This window comes from Neolamprologus brichardi, chromosome 23 (assembly GCF_056152115.1).
Source record: "Neolamprologus brichardi isolate AB-2024 chromosome 23, ASM5615211v1, whole genome shotgun sequence".
NCBI classification, from domain to species: Eukaryota; Metazoa; Chordata; class Actinopteri; order Cichliformes; family Cichlidae; genus Neolamprologus; species Neolamprologus brichardi.
In genome coordinates this window covers 36,668,146-36,684,725 of record NC_142125.1, presented here as the reverse complement: position 1 = coordinate 36,684,725, position 16,580 = coordinate 36,668,146, and the positions used below count along the sequence as shown (strand labels likewise).

The 16,580-nt window shown below is 40.0% G+C and overlaps 1 protein-coding gene across 2 annotated transcripts in view; it reads right to left on the bottom strand.

Annotated features, from left to right (window-relative positions):
• Window positions 1-16,580, bottom strand: part of LOC102779280 (interleukin-1 receptor accessory protein-like 1-B) — a 331,658-nt gene that overhangs the window by 165,885 nt on the left and 149,193 nt on the right. For both annotated transcript variants that reach the window (XM_035909888.2, XM_035909889.2), the window contains exons 4-5: window positions 13,794-13,980; window positions 8,721-8,874 (exon numbers count right to left, since the gene is read on the bottom strand). In XM_035909888.2, coding sequence (XP_035765781.1) covers window positions 8,721-8,874; window positions 13,794-13,980 — 341 coding nt within the window. The remainder of the gene's footprint in view (window positions 1-8,720; window positions 8,875-13,793; window positions 13,981-16,580) is intronic.

Sequence of the window (16,580 nt, the reverse complement as noted above, 5' to 3'; positions counted from 1 at the left end):
CCTCATCATTTCTGCTACACTGGCAGGGCTAGGGGCCAGGACTCTCCTCTTCGGGGTTTTTGGGGGATGTTGCTAACTCCGGGTCCGATAACAGGCACCACACCCGCAGTAGATGTGCCCGGTGTGAGGTCTCGCAGCAAGCTATCAAATACGGCGCATTTTTCGGCTTAAAAAAACCCCGCTATGCGTCGCCAGGTGTTTCATTGGATTTGAGGTGTTACCTCCTTTGACAGTATCACAGTATCACCTTAAAGCACTTGTTGCAGGCTGCTGAGTTTGCATATTTTGCTGTGAAGTACAGCCAGACTTTTGACCGCTTTGCCTTGGGCATTTTTAATCTGTAGCTCTGCTCTAAAAGAACTACGTACCTGGACCCGCCTACTATCCTCGGAAACGTAAAATGATTGGCTAGAATTCAAAGTGTGTGACGTCTCAGGAAAAAAAAGCACCGAAATAAAGCGCTGCTTTTCGGTCTGGTTACTACCGTTTATGTCAGAACCTGTGCCATCATGGCACCGGATACCGGTACCCATCCCTACCAGGCTATATTAACTTTGCACCAAAGCACCCAAGGAAAAGCCAGAAGTTAGGAAAAGGATACATTTTTAGCCCATTTCCACAGCAACCAGATGTTTGAGTGACAATCTTAATTAATCCGCCGCATCCCTACTGTGAAGTGATGTGTGCCGAGAACAGCACACATAAGGACTTGTGCCACTGCTTCAGAGCGGCGTTAGGGTGTGAAGATCATTATTTTCTTACCAAGGACATGACATAAAAAAGGTCAGAAACCTATAATGAACTAAGTCCTGAGATTCACCATCTGTTTCTATTATTACTATTTTTTAAACAGGTCTAAAAACTTAAATTTGACTATGCAAGCACAAAAAAACATGACACACTTTAATTTTGTAACTCAGCATAATGGTGCGTTACAATAAATAACTCACTCTTTAGGCTTCAAAGAGTGTTAACGCACCATCGACCACAGCGGGAGACAATGAATTCATTTCACAGAAAACTCACAAAACAGGGACAAGCTTCATTTGTATTCATAAGTATGTTCTTTAATAAAATGACAAAATATAAAAAGGTAATGACATAAGAAAGATACAACAATGAATAAACCTCATCAAGCACCTGCTGATTACATGGTGTATCCAATTCACCAGAACAAAAGGATTACTTTCTATATCCACTCAGCTCTGTCTTTTCTTCACTGGCACTTTGACTAAATTAATTATCTTCCATCAATTAAAGGACATATTATATTTCAGCCTTCTTCATATGTTAATGAGTCAACTAAGGGATGGGAGAGATTTGGGTAATAGCCATCAAATGGCACGGGTAGAACAAATGCTCTACTTGGTAGAACAGAAAAGAGGTAGGCGTGTCATACTGGGCTGAGGAGGTAAATAGTTTGAGCAGGTTAGAGGCTGTGTTAACATTTTACTGTCCACAAAATTAGTTTAGACTGTAAATGACTGAATGCTGAGTGGCTATATGAAGTTACTGCTGCTGCTGTTCTTGTGCCACAAGCTATTTATGTTCCTTTCACCGCCACCACCAAAACAAATGCCACATTTAGTTTTACTCAGATAAAGTCATCTGGCTCCTCCTGAAGAACAATAGACTGACCGAAGTATTAGAAAGTCAATATGTTTCAGCTGTAGCATTCATCATGGTGACAGAATTGCATATGTTATAGGTAATGACATCCAAGATGTGCCGGGCAAGGATGCCCGCCAACCCCCAAAAAAAGAAAGAAAAAAAAAAAGATTTCCCTAAAGCCACAGATGTTTCAGCTGAACGTTATAGTTGTGTTACTCTGTGACTCCTTTGCTATATTGTCACTATGGTATTTCATCAGTTTGTTTTATTTAGCTTACCAGAATTCAATTCAACTCTATTTGTTTTATATAGCACCAAATCACAACAACAGTTACCTCAAGGTGCTTTATATTTTAAGCTAAAGACTTACAGTAATACAGAGAAAACCCCATTAATCACACAACCACCTATCAGCAAGCGCTTAGTGACAGCAGGGAGGAAAAACTCCCTTTTAACAGGAAGAAACCTCCAGTAGCTCATGGAGGAGCAGCCATCTGCGCTGACCGGTTGGGGGTGAGGGGGTGGGGGGGGGGAGAGACAGAACAAAAACAGAACAGTAAGGAGGCAGCCTAATGGCCGTTACCAGTTTTTCTTGTTTAGGAGCATCTGGCTCATCATCGCTTCATATCAGCATCCTTTTTTTTTCACGGTATGTTTTCTGAATTATTTGCAAAGAAGCGATGTGTTTGGTGTATCCATTTGTTACATGACAAGAGAGGAAGAACATTATATATAATATATACATTAGGTGAATGTGCAGGAGTAGCATGTATGCAGCAAGCAGGTGAATTCTGTACATTAAGTGAATTAAATAAGAATAGACAATCTAACATAGACATTCAACATGTTTCATTCACATATATAAGTGCATATAACCTATATGCTTTCTAACTTCTTATGAAAGCACCAGGAGCAATTCAGCAGACTGGAGCAACCAGGGATTGAACGACCAACCCTTGTAAATTACCTGCTCCACCTCCTGAGCCACAGCTCCGCCTATAATAAATTTAAAGTAGAAGAAACCAAGAGCTGCTCACAAAGAATAATGTTTGAATAATCCTGCGTTAATTTGATATAAACTCTTAAACAATATGAACGGTCCTCCGAAACACCCAATTTAATCTGAACTTACCCTTTCCAGGTATGAAGCGTTGTTGAACAACCAGATACTCTTGAAGGACCACAACTATGAGAGACAACTAATCTAAGAGTCCCGTACCTATAGGTGGTTTGTGGAAGCTGCCATTATGACCTGTAACTTTGAGAGTGGCAGCCTCTAGAGTTAAGTGCCTAATCAGCAATACCTTTTTGGGCAGGCAGGTTGATGTAAAAGGAAGGGGTTGAGTTAGATGACCTTTTACTGAGGTTGTCTGAGGTCTAATGCTAATCATACAGACACCTGGAGATGTTGTGGTGTAGTTGGTGTATTGCAGTGTGGGTTCTTTGCAGACGGGGGTGCACAAAAACCAGGCAGGCATGCATCTGTCTGCTTGGACTCTCACTCTCACTGTCTAACGATCACAGAGTGGAATGTAGTGGGCTCGTGGACATGGAAAGTATAATCAAGCCTTAATGCATCACAGATGTAACCTTAACTTAAATGCTATATTTAGGATAAAGGGAAATAAACTTTATTATTATAGACTGATTATTTTTCTGTGCTCAGTGACTGCAAACAAACGTTTAACAAAAATTACATATTCACTGCCTGGAATAACAGTTAGGATTGGGGTTGGTGCCATCGCCGAAGATGACTTAGACCTCTGAGGGTTAAAAGAATACAGCCAAACTGCATTTACGGCTGGCTGAGATCTTATCACAGTCCTGCTGTGCCTTTGAATGAATGCAGCCCTGGAATTGTTGGGCAGTTTATCTTGTCCAGATAAGATAAACATTATACAGATAAGATATACACTTGTAGAGAGCATGTTGCTACCGTAAAGTCAATGTTTCACATATGCTCAAGAAAACGACAATAGAACTCTAATCATCTGCTGCAATATGTCTTTATGATTTCTGAAAATAAATGTTAAACATGAGGAACTTTAGTAATTCTAAAGTATCTCAGGGTGAAAGCAATAAACAGTCATGATCTCCACCTGAAATTCATGTTCTACAGTTATACTGCGCTTGTGTTAGACCTCATAGTCTACATTTGCAGAAAACAGCCCCCAGCTTATGAATGCATCACAGAGAACACACAGGGAAAGGTTCCCATCACTCAAGAGCAGTGGTCTGGCCCAGGAAACAAAATAATGCCTCTACCCCCTCCTATTTCTAGCCAGTCATGTTGCTATGCAATAATATTCAATAGTAAGCAAGGCCCTGAAATAGCACGACACTACCCAGCAAGAAAGCATTGTTCACTGAAGAGAAATTGGTTTTGAAAGTGCCAGACTGAAAGACTGTTAAAGAAGTGTTGCATCAAAAATTGCTTTAAGCCACAAAAGCTACCATAGTGTCAGATCTGTCAATTCAAAATGTTCAAACTTGAAAGACATGTAAAATATGGGGTGAAAGGGATGAGTCGGTGTAAGGAAGAAGGCAGGAACACTTAATGTTGAGAAATATTTTCATGATTGTTTTCAACCTCTCAGGCATTTTGGTTATTTACGGGCGCCGCACACAACCAAATACACTTCATCGCAATGCGGTGCAAAAAGAAGAAGAAGAAAAGCGGGTTAACAGCATCAGTCCCAGCTCATTAGCCACACTGACAGTCTATTTTACACACCAAAGTTGCTGCTCTCCTGTATCTCTGTTTCATCACCGTTTCTTTGTTCTGTGCTGTTTAATCTAAGACATCAAACAGTGCACCTTACAAAGAAGTCATAAAACCACAAATTTCATTTAAAAATGAATGTCGCTTCCAATCACCCGGTGAGGGAGCTCATTATGATTTTAGCTGTGCTCATTATAATCAAATGGAGTCTGACCTTTTGTCCCAGTGCACTGCTTTGAGAGCGGCTGTAGGCTGTTGATAAAGAGGGGAGTGACAAGGGTTTTAATAGTGAATTGTAATTTTCTGTCCAAGGTTGAAGATAATATTATATGAAGGTTCATGTATACTTATTCCAGATTAGAAAAGAAAGTATTTAGATGTAAAGTTCAGGTCTGGACAACTATCTAGAGTCCTTGAATCCCTTTTGCAAAGCAGGAACGCAATTAACAGTAAAGACTTGCCATTATCCGATGTGGTTTACCATCTTATACGAAAGTTCCTGGAATTACCCAAGAGCTGCACTTTAGAGGAGCTATATTTGGTCAAATAGATGTTGCCAACAATGACGACACCCAACACAGCACTAACCCATATTTTACTGCGTCATCTGTATTGATTACCAAAAAGATATCCAGGCTCTCATTAGTATTTTGGGAGAGGACGCCATTTAGAATGAGTTAGATTGATTGATTGGAAATAAAAGGCCCTGCTAGATTTCTCATGTTTGACAGAAATTGGGGACAAAACGTACTCATGTTGGTGAACAGCCAAGGAGTCCAGGAGGATATGTGCAAAACACTAAAATTCTACAAATACAGAATTGCAAAGCACACAGCAGCAACAACAGCGTGATTCTGGACCCCCAACTGACAAAAAAAACAAGTCAAGCAGCTTTGGTAGTAGAAAAAGAGTCCTTCGTACATTGTAGTGTTACTTGATTTTCTAACCAAACATCACATTAAAAAAACAGCTATTCCCACTGCTCCCTCTCTGGCGTGTATACACGATGCTGCAGTTCTTAAATTTGACTGGAAACACGAGGAGGAACCCAACGCTTATAAATGTTTCACATTTTTCTCAAGCCTTCAGGTTATGTATAAAACTCCACACAAACTCCCAACAAAAACAGTAACTCTGAAAGTGACTCAATGATCCAAAAGTCCATGGTTACTTGGTGATTTTTCCAACTGTTGTGATAATTTGACAGCCATGTGGAAAAATGGAAGGACATAGTGATGATTGTAAATAAGCTACTTGCTTAGCCAAATTCACCACAAATCTTGGCAGTCAGCCAGGATTTGTGGTGAAATAGTATGTCTATCAAGAAATATCTTATATTTTCTGTATCTAACTAAACACTCATTAAACATATACTCATGCTAGTTAGGTGAAAGGCGCCATGATACAACAGTCATATTGCGAAAAAACTCTGTTGCTTTTAAAGGCGTTATACAAATACATTTTTAATTGAATTGAAAATGGAGACCAACGCACAACCACAATTACTATGATTGTGACCAATGGACTTGGTTTCTTCAAAGACGGCGACCAAGTCTGCAACCACTCGCAGTCACGTCTGCTATCAGTTTGCAACTGCATCAGGTAAAATTAGTAAACTGCAGAATGACATCGACACTTAAAAAGTTGCTTTTATAAAAAACAGATCCAGAATACAAACAGCTGGCAGCCAAATAAGCTGAGTCTCATCTAGTTGTGTTCATTAACAAAGACTCATTCAGACTGATGGCAGCATGTTGGTAATTTATCTGGATTTATAAATGAGACAGCAATTATTTGCAAACCTTCAACAATCTGTCTGAGTCAATGCAGTTGGAGTCAAACTGCAATAGTCTGTAGACAAGTCACATACCACCGGGCAATCTATGCTTTACAATCAAAAGGTGAACATTTAATACCCTCAACTTCTGGGCGACAGTTTGGTCATGGCAACTGGTTGTAATTGATGACTGAAACTGAAAAAATTCAATGCAATCACCAGGCAACCACTCATTCTTGGTTAGTGGTTGCCTGGTGGAGGTGGTCATCCTGTTTAAAAAAAAAAATCAAGGCACAGTTAGTTACAAACTCTCATGTCTTAATTTGGAAGAACAGTTTGTTTGCGATGCTGTTTTGTTACTTGTAGAATTTCATCCTTTATTTTTCCCATTGGCCTTTTAGATAGAAATATAATGTGGATAAATGGCTGACAATTTCCTAAACAATTGAACTCTAGAATGCTTGTTAACATGATTAATTGAGAAGATTAGACAAACTTGTGTGTTTTGCCCAAACAAACAAACCAAAAATAAATAAATTAATATGAAGCCAGTGGATGCTTATTTTTAAGCGTTCTTTAGGAATTTTGCAAAGCTTATTTACTGTGATTCCGCCAGAATATGAAAGCTTGTGCAATTGATGATCTAAACACCAAGCGCAGGAGCTCTTTCCAAGAACAAAACCCTTTTCCTTAGGACACGATGTGTTTCATGTGTGCAGAAGCACAGACAGCAGACAGAACCAGGAGACACATCAAAACTACAGGCTAGTTAGCATGATCGGTATAGCCACCATGGCAGCGCTGCACAAAAGAAAACCACTCCGTGCAAAAACTCCAAACTTCTTCAATCAAAACTGGAAAATATATAAATAAATCCAAAACTCTGAGGAAAGCAATTCTGTCTAAAAGGAAAGCAACTGAGCCAAAAGCAGAGTGAACACTGGCGTTGCTTTCCAAAAGATAAAAAGAACTCCAAGTTTCAAGAAATAACAATGGGAACTTGTATTACACTTTTTTGCCTCGAGGCACACAATTGCAACTTAAAACTTACAGCAAAGGTCAGAATGGGTAAAAATTGTTCAGTTCATATCCTAACAGCTCCAGCCAGAGACCTACTGCTGCTGTGGAATTAGACAAAAGTCATTCTAATCACTTCAACAAAAAGGAGATGCATATTCCTCTATTCATCCATTAATTTTTCTAGACCATTTAAGGGCTCTTGCACCCTGGGTGAGAGAACCAAAAGAAAAGTATCCACACCTCTAGCAGACTGCTTGAAGGGTGTATTTCTTTTGAAAAAGTCATAAATGCCTGCTTTACTGCCACGGCCCAATCATCAATCATCTTTTGCTACCTGTTTTGAAATGCTGAATGTCTCTACAGTAGATAGAGAGATTAAGACTGTTGGGATGACATTTTGAGGCTGGCGAGAAAATGATGTATGACTTTGCTCGGCCTTCGCTGGAGTGTCTTAAAAAAAAGAAAAGAAAAGGCACTACAATGTGCAATCCAGTTTCAGTTAAAAGCCATCGCTCCGTCTGATCGTCACACAACAATGGAGGTGGTGATGACGACGGCTGTGCTGAATCCTAACAGTTTCTCCGCCTGTCCCAAACCTCTTCCCTCTACTCTTCCTCTTTTTCTTCCTGTTTTTTTTTTTTTTTTTTAAATTCTTCCCAGCCGTGCGTCATCTGGCATTTGTTTGTATCCTTGCAGACATGAGCTAGCACAGGGAAGGTGCGCCGAGCCAAATGAGTCACAGAGAGGAGAAGCTGTGGTCGTATGAAGGCAGTCAAAAGAACACGAGCTCCACTTTTACATTAGCATTTTCCACTTTTTCCACTGGTTCAGATCAGCCATGCAGGACCGTTTTATATCCAGCAAGCAACCTTATCTCCCTGAAGATTGATTATGTTTAAAGCTTGGTAGTGAGGAAACTTTAGTAGGAGTTCTAGCATAAGATTCAAATAAATAAAGCAGGCAACAATAAAAAAAATTATGACTCTGTTTATTGATCACACACTTTACTCAGGAAAACTATGTAGCCTGATTCCCTTCACACACTATATGCCTTTAAAAAAAAAGGAAAAAAGAGAGAGAGAGATAATTAAGCTGTAAATTGTGGGATAGCGCATGGCTTGTCAACCTTGGCTGTGACACTGACAAGAAATCTGTCACCTGCTTTAGGTTCAGACTTAAATATTTCAGCAGCCTTAAGAAAAAAAAGTGCTGAAGTGGCTCTGGGTGAATTCCACTGCTAAGCAATTAAAGCAGCCTGGAAGTCACAGCGATGCTATTGACTGCGACACTTTGGCAAAAGGTGCAGTGATCAGCTTTAAAAAGCTTAATTTTGGGGTTTTTTAAGCGACCCGAAGCAACTGTGGAAAATAATCACCAGACAGTACGCTCAGAAGCATTAGCAACAAAAAGGATGTTCTGTGGAAGTACATTTGTTTAGGAATTCATTGAATGACAACGGATTTTCCATTGATCTTTCTGCGTGCGGTTCGTGGCACTTATTTTTGCTGGAGTTTCTACTTTACTTCAGTGAAAATCTTCACAAAAGCAGCAGGAGGGATAAAAGTGAGGAAAGGCAGGATACTTCCTTACCTGTGACTGATAGCTCAGTAGTCCTTCGCACCACAAAGTTCCCAAATGGCACTTCACACGTGTAATTCCCAATGTCATCTTCCCGTACTTCCTTGATGGAGAGAATGTCCTTCTTCCTTTCAATGGTTTGTCTCCACTGCTTTGGCTTGCACTCCTGTTTTTTGGGTTTTTTTCAAAGACAAAACAAGAGGATGGAGATACAACTTGTAAATGTAAAGCATGAACACTGGTTTCTTTAACGTAAGAGGGTGGGGCTACAATAATTTTCACATTTCCAGTATCGACTGGTATGATGACAAACTTGCATTCCAATGTCATATAATCTGTACCCTGGACATCATGAGCCGAACCAATGAAAGACCCCAGTCAGTGTTAAGAACTTTAACTACACATTTAATCCTTCAGATATTTATTATAAGAAAAAGAAGTGCAAAAAGAAGTTTGACACGATAAAGAAATGCTGCTGTAGTAACTGAAAGACATCTGTCAGCATGACTTTTGGCCTTTCAAATCCAAACAAATCCTGAAAACACAGTTAGAAACCAATCGCATATAAGAAATGAATGTGCAAAATGATATATTTGCAAAGTTCTGGTATATCACTGCAGACTATAATTATATTGACAGAATGTCTTATTTTACTTTTTATTCATTATATTTTTGTTTATTGTGAACTCATTGTGGAAAAAAACCACATACAATTCTATAGTAGACAGTAAAAAAACAGGAACTTTCTGTTATTTAATTATTTATTTTGCTGTAGTATAAATGTGGGGAAGTCTTTTTTGGGAGGACAAGCAGCAAAACTTATGAAAATACAGTTAAAAATTCAAAATTTATGCCCATACATTTGTGCTGAGCTGATTTTCTCATTTCTATTGCTCCAAACAACTGAGAACATATAAACTTCAAACTAAAATGATTTAGTAACTTTTTCTGCATCCTTAGCTAATTATTAATTATTTTTATTGAAAGCACTGTGCAAAAGTCTTGAGCCTCCCCTCATTTCCTTGTATTTCGTTTATATTTCAGAGCCAGACTTTCTTCAGTGATTGCTGTCTAGGCTTTCTGAACGTCTTTGGCTGTTTTTCTCTCATTTTCAGGTCAGTGTTTGTACCTGACTATTTTCAGAAGAATGTCTTTTTTGTCTGTTTGTTAAGCCACTTAACATTGACCCATGAATAAACTAAACATAAAGAGGCACCTAACGCAAATGATGAACCAGTGTTGTTCTATATATAACAGCAAAGAACCATTTTTTTAATTGTTCGGGCACTTTGTCCTTTTTCATAGATTCAACTAAAGAAATTGAACAAGTTATATTTTTTTTGCTGCAGGCTGCTACTAACAAAGATAAAATAGTTTGACAGGCTAAATAGTATTTTTGCACCAACAATATAAGTTCGAAAGAGCTAGCTGAAAACAGTGTGTCCTTAATAAATTTAAAGAATTTAGACAAGTAGAGGACAAAAGATGACATATCAGGCCTAAAAATCTATTTGCAGCAGATGATCAGTATCTGAAAGTCATGTCCTTAAGAAAGAAGAAAAAAATCCAGCAAAAACCTGACACAGGATCTAAGAGATGAATCTGATACTTCAGATAATCCATCTATTGGTCATTGAGGCCTCATCAGAAATGGCCTGAGTGGAAGGGTGGTTGTGAAGGAGTCATTCTTAAGGAAAGGAAAAGGCTGCGGTTTGCCAAATTACACAACAACTGGAGTAAAAATCAGAGGCAAAGGATCTGCAGATTGAAGGATCCAAATTTGAAAATCTTTGATTTAAATGATCCCAAATGTGCACATGTGTGGACATAAACAGACAGATACATATATAGTGAGTGTTTACAGCCAAGTGAAGGCTGTCATAGTTTGGGGCTGCATCTTGTCAAAACTAATGGAATTATAAATGGAGAAAAGCACCATCAGATTTTGATCCACCATGCAATACATCTGGAAAACGCCTGATTGCCAATGGCTTTATTATTCAGCATAACAATGATCCCAAAGAAACTGTCAATGCATAAAAACCAGATGGAAAAAACACACAGTGGAACACTATCAGTCATGGATCGGCCTCCCCAGAACCGTACCTCAGCATTATTGAATCTGTGTGGGATCATGTTGACAGAGAACAGCATAAAAGGGAAGCTCTGTTTGACTTATTTACTGTATTCCCGTGTATGTTTCCAGCTTTTATATTTCTCATTTTCTTAGCAAAATGAAAAGGAAGTATCGAGATTTTTGCACAGTACTATATATTGCTTGGATTTATTGATCTCCTTTGCCTACTAGATTTGTGGTGTTAAATTTAATACTTGAGATCACAGTTTTATGACCAAATGCTCTCAGTGCTTTTTCTGTATTAATTGTTATATCTGAATTTACCGTACTTTCACATGGATGCCTGTCAGATTCAGTCTCAGCTTCAAAGTATAACAGATTTAAAAACAAAACAACTAAATCTGTAGAGAACCTCTATAACTAAACACCGTATCATAAAATACTCCAGCAGCTTTATAGCAGAGAGACCTCATATCATATCACACAGCACACAAACTTTGTTTGATGCCAGATTTCAGACATTAGTTTAGTGAGCTCCTGTTGTCCCGACACAAATACTCTTTTAAACTGTGATGTATGAGACCGGGTGCCTGCGCATTTATCATTCTGAGGCAGGACTGCAGCACCAAATTAAGCTGCACCACCTATTTGTAAAATCATTACTGGGTTTATCTGTAAGTTCCTTCCTAAACTCTTAGTGATTTTAGGATTTACTTCATTGGGTTGCATCATCAGTATTTGCTCGGTTGCTTGGTAACATCTCTGGAGCCAATCAGAGGCAATCAGTGTGAACAGGAAATTATTTCAGCATCAGAAGCTGTAAGAGCCCAAAATAACACACCGAGGCCAAATTATATATTCAATTTATCTGTCAATTGGAAAAAATAAGCACCAGTTTAATAACATATATTAATACACATATAAAAAATGTTTTTTTTATGTGAGAGTATATTGAGTCAGAGTGAATAAGAAACATTACATTATTGGCCTAATGGTCTGCAGTTTCAGGCCTTTCATTGTAAACTCGTCTTAAATTAGAAAACTATTATTAACTTAATGGGTTCATTAAAGGGGGCTAATTCTGTTCATTTTCATCTACATATTTTTATCTTGGACTTTACTAGGGTAGCTTTGCATGATTCCAAGTTCAAAATAATTCCTATTTGTTATACACTGTAACAGTCTCTGAAATAAGCTTCTTTTTTTAGCTTCATTTCTTCTTTTATAAGTCAGTTTTCCACTGATCTGCTGCCCCTCAAAATCAGACAATTTGAACAGATGGTGGGTCCCACCCACCCACCTCTATCCAGCGTATGAGGGTTCAGTCACACAAGGCTAGAGGCTGGCTGACAAAACCTCCTTGCAGTTGCTTTGATTACTAGCAGACTGTCACAGTCGCCTGTAGTTTGCATGGAAAACCATTTACTAACTAACCATGAAACAGTAGTTGAACTTCTAAAAGTGAGATGCAAATTAGAAACAGAGACCAAATTTCCCACGTGTGGGACTAATAAAGGTTATCTTATCTTATCTCATCTTATCTTAAATGTGCTGATTTATATGATAAGAAATAATTTGTACACGGAAGGCAAACAGTCTAGCATCATGCTCTTCAGAGTTTGCTAGTTGGCAAGTGTTTGCAGCCAAGTTATTATATTATTCTGTAGAAACTATAACAATCTGTTAGCAACCAAAGTAACCACAAGGTTTCCTGGGCAATATGCACTTTTCCGTAGTTCCGGTGGTTACCAGTGGGTCCAGTACAGTCTGCAGGCCTGTGTGTCAGAGAAACCATGCATTTTATAATATATATTTTGCACAAGACATTTTCATTAAGGTTAATTAAGGTGACTCTGCTACACAATGTTGGTTCTGGAGTTGAGTTTCAAGCTCTTTTCTCTATACTTTGACCTGCCTCAGTCTTGTGGCGTTTCTTGACTCCTTTGCTCAATTATGGACATCACTGTTGGCACTACTGTGTCATAACATGAGGCTAGAAATCCTTTTTCACTACACACGCTTTAAGGAAACCTCCGTTCCCATAGCGACACATGTCATGAGTTCTAAACATAAGCAAAAAGTGAGGATGACAACATCAGCACGGATAACAAATTTGTACAGAATGTGATGAATGTGAAAATCATTCTGGGTACTGGTTGTTTCCTTTCACATCAAAATCTGGCTCCATGTGCCCATGTCAAACAAGCAGCAGGGAGCAGATTCCAACAGAGAATGACAGACCTGGCTACTCAATAACTGCACTGGCAAAATACTGTGTATCGTAGGATTGGTTTCTAACTGTGTTTTCGGTATTTGTTTGGATTTGAAAGGACATTTTTCCTATGTGCACATATGTTAAAAATGGAGTTCAGCTTGTAATGAAGAGACTAGCTTTTAGTTTCAGTCACTGATAATTTACCTGATTAGTTAAAATCTGTGAATAGCTGGTAAACACTACACTGGAGCCAGGCACACACAGAAAACAACCTAAAGTACAACATGAGTCTTATTTTCTATCTCCACAGCCCATGTAGCCACGTAGGTGGCCATCATGAAGTAAGCATGGACTTTTAGAAACAGCCTTTCAACTTTTGGGCCACCTGAGGCAAAAGAAACTAGGGCACTGTGGGAAGCGTCTTGCAGGATTGAATCAGCCCACCAACAAAGTGAGAGCCAATAACTGGAGGGTGTGGATCCCACTGGCATTATCTGCTATTTTAATTTGATTCCGCGGGAAATGGAAGTGGCCACCTAATTAAGCACACTTTCACATTTGATAAATTGGCCCCCGAGCTGCGCTTACGAGCTCTGGCAAAGAGGCCTGTTGGACACAGAAGGCCTGCCAGGTCAGTTCCACTGTGGGCCTCCCAACTCTCCACACAGCAAGCAATATTTTTCTCTTTTTGTTTGACCGCTTGAAAATGTGGTATTTAAAGCTAAGTTTAACGTAAACACGACCCTAACCCTTTGTTGATAGAGTGATAGCTGATGAAAAACTCGAACCATACCTTGTACCACACGATCTCAGGCTCCATTCCTTGCTGTACATAATCCTCAATGCCTGGGCAGATGATGTCTTTGCTTTTGCTCAGCTCCGCCTTCTCAAAGAACCTCATTTTGGAGTTGTAGCAGAGGTCTGTGTCATTCTCCGCCACCGTGAGGGACATGGACACCTTCATGCAATACGTGGAGTTCCTGCAAAAGATAAAACGTTAACAAATCGGTCAGTGTAACAAATGGACCCGCGTCACTTTTTGAGCTCTTGCCAGCTGCCGAGCCGAGAAGCTGTCAGCAGTCCATCTCCGAGCCGCTCAATCAAAAATTCCTGGGCTAATTCCTGGGATTGAATGTGAATCATTAAACGCAGCAGAAGGAGATACAGAGAAACCTTTGATTTCTTTTAAAGGAAAACCTGCCTAATGCTGAATAACTACTGATTCCAACAATGAACAGCAGTGATGATCAGCTTATCTGTGCATATGAATATATATATTTGTATATATACAGTACATGTGTCCTAATGAAAAACCAATGGGTGTTAATGAAGAGCTAGAGCGCTTACAGTCAACAGCACTCGAAGACTGCTTTTTTGTTTTCATGCGTTTCGCAGATACAGTGCGAGCTAGCAGAAAATGACTTGCTACAACTGATGCACTGTAAGTGCTCAGGTCATACACATAAAGAAGAGAATTTATAACGTGAGGGAGAGACGGCGTAAAAAGCGAGATTACTCGTGATGTTTGGAGACTCCATGCTCGTCTGGCCTCGCAGATACGGCCGAGTATTTATCCACGCTGAAATAAACATTTCATTTTACTGCTCGGCACTGCGGCGCGCACCTTCAGTGATTTGTGTCTCTAAATGTGAGTCGAGCGCTCGTATGCAGGCACGCACTGCATATGCAAAAGCTCGAGGTATCCTGGATGAGATCTAGGCCTGCCTGAGTGGGTGTCGCTTCACGCACAGCCCCGTGAGAAGAAGCGATCCAGCTGCTAAGCACGAGCAGCGATCCTCTTTATGTCATTAATGTGACAGCGATTTTGAGATCGGATCTGCTGCTCGAGTAATTCTTAACCCAACTTGGGGAAATCAATGAAGCCATTGATTCGCTGGGAAAGTTGTGCTATTTAAAGGAGGAGGGGGGTAACAGAAGCAAAGGTCCTTGATGATCAATTTATTCAATAGGGGCACCTTTTCTTTGCCCAAACGGCCTAATAAGATGGTCACAATTGACAAGTACTCTTCAGCCCTACTGCAGCAAATCCCCCTCCTGGTTAAAAGACCAACAAATTGGCAGTGTTTAGGAAAATCTCACAGCTAATTTTCCAACTAAAGCTGGTTACACAAATTGAGCTGAACCAACAAACAATTACAAACATGTTAAATCCTTACATAATTGCGAGGCATTAGCTGCCTCGTGGATTAGCGCAAAAACACACTGGTCTTCACCACAGTGTCTGCAAACAATCCCACGCCCCCCGCCCCCCCCCCCTTCCCACCACCACCACCACCCCCCTACACTCGAACTGGACGGCTCCACACACCCCTCTTACTGTAAAGTGTGCCATTTTTCCTGAAGCCCGGATGCAAATGTGACATGATGTGGAGATTATCCCAGACAACTTCTACCAGATGGACACCTGTGCAAATGAGATCCCACGGGTGCGCTCTCTTCCCTGTTAAATATTCTGGGCAGCGCTGATAAACTCGCAGGCTGGTAGCGAGAGAGAGGGAGAGATAGAGAGCGAGAGAGAACTGTGTCATCTGCTCTGCATGAGTGATCGATGGTGTGGGCCAACACTCTGTCCTACGATGTCTTTCCAGCATTTCACATCCATCACTGACGCCTTTTGAGCCTGGAGAAGCTGGACGATCTCTTGACTATCCACTCAGCATGTGTGCAGTCATATTCAAGAAGCTCGCTCAAAGAATAGAGCAGGGGAAATTATCCTCCCGCACCACACTGGAGGACTCGACTGTACGCCATGCAATGTAAACTCCTTGTGGATACAGTGATAACAAGCTAGGTGATACCATGGCATTAATGGGCGCGAGTGCCTGTCAAACGTGTCAGACTGAAGAGGATATGCAATGTCATGGCAATGATAGATAGCATCCTGCATACATCAACCCGGAGAAGAGTAAGGCTGACAGCTATGGTACACAGCTGGAGGGCAGGCAGAGGACTTGAGATGCAATATGCGGCAAATTCAGTGAAATTATGTGCAATGGTCAGTTTGGAGTTAAGCAGCCTGGAGAAAAGATTATGGCTGTCATACTGGCAAATACTAAGGGGATATGGTAGTGGCTGAAATAAGGGGATAATTAAAAGCTGACTATATATAAACTTTGATACATATATTTTTAATTTCTTTTATTGACTGAGAATAACCCACCTGAAGATTAAACCACACTGAACCTGCCCCCCTTTTTTTTGCCCTGCAAGTCTTCCATCTGATATTAAATAATAGGGCTCGGAATTGATTTGAAAATTCTCCGGAGAATCCGGGGCACCTGTGGGGAAATTAATGAACTAACTTAATGAATCTCTTAATTAAAATAACTCCTCTCCAATATAAATCGCATGATGAAGTAATTGACGATTTATTACAGCTGACTTTCGAGTAACAATAAGGTTGTTGGGGAATCGTCTGGTGTAAAGCAGACACCGCGAGGCAGAAAAAAGAAAGAAAGTCCAAAGGTTGATTAAAGGTTACCTTGAAACAATATCATTACTGGCAGTGAAATGAACCCACCGCAGGTATTAACCCTAAGAGATTTAATGCAGGCAGCTG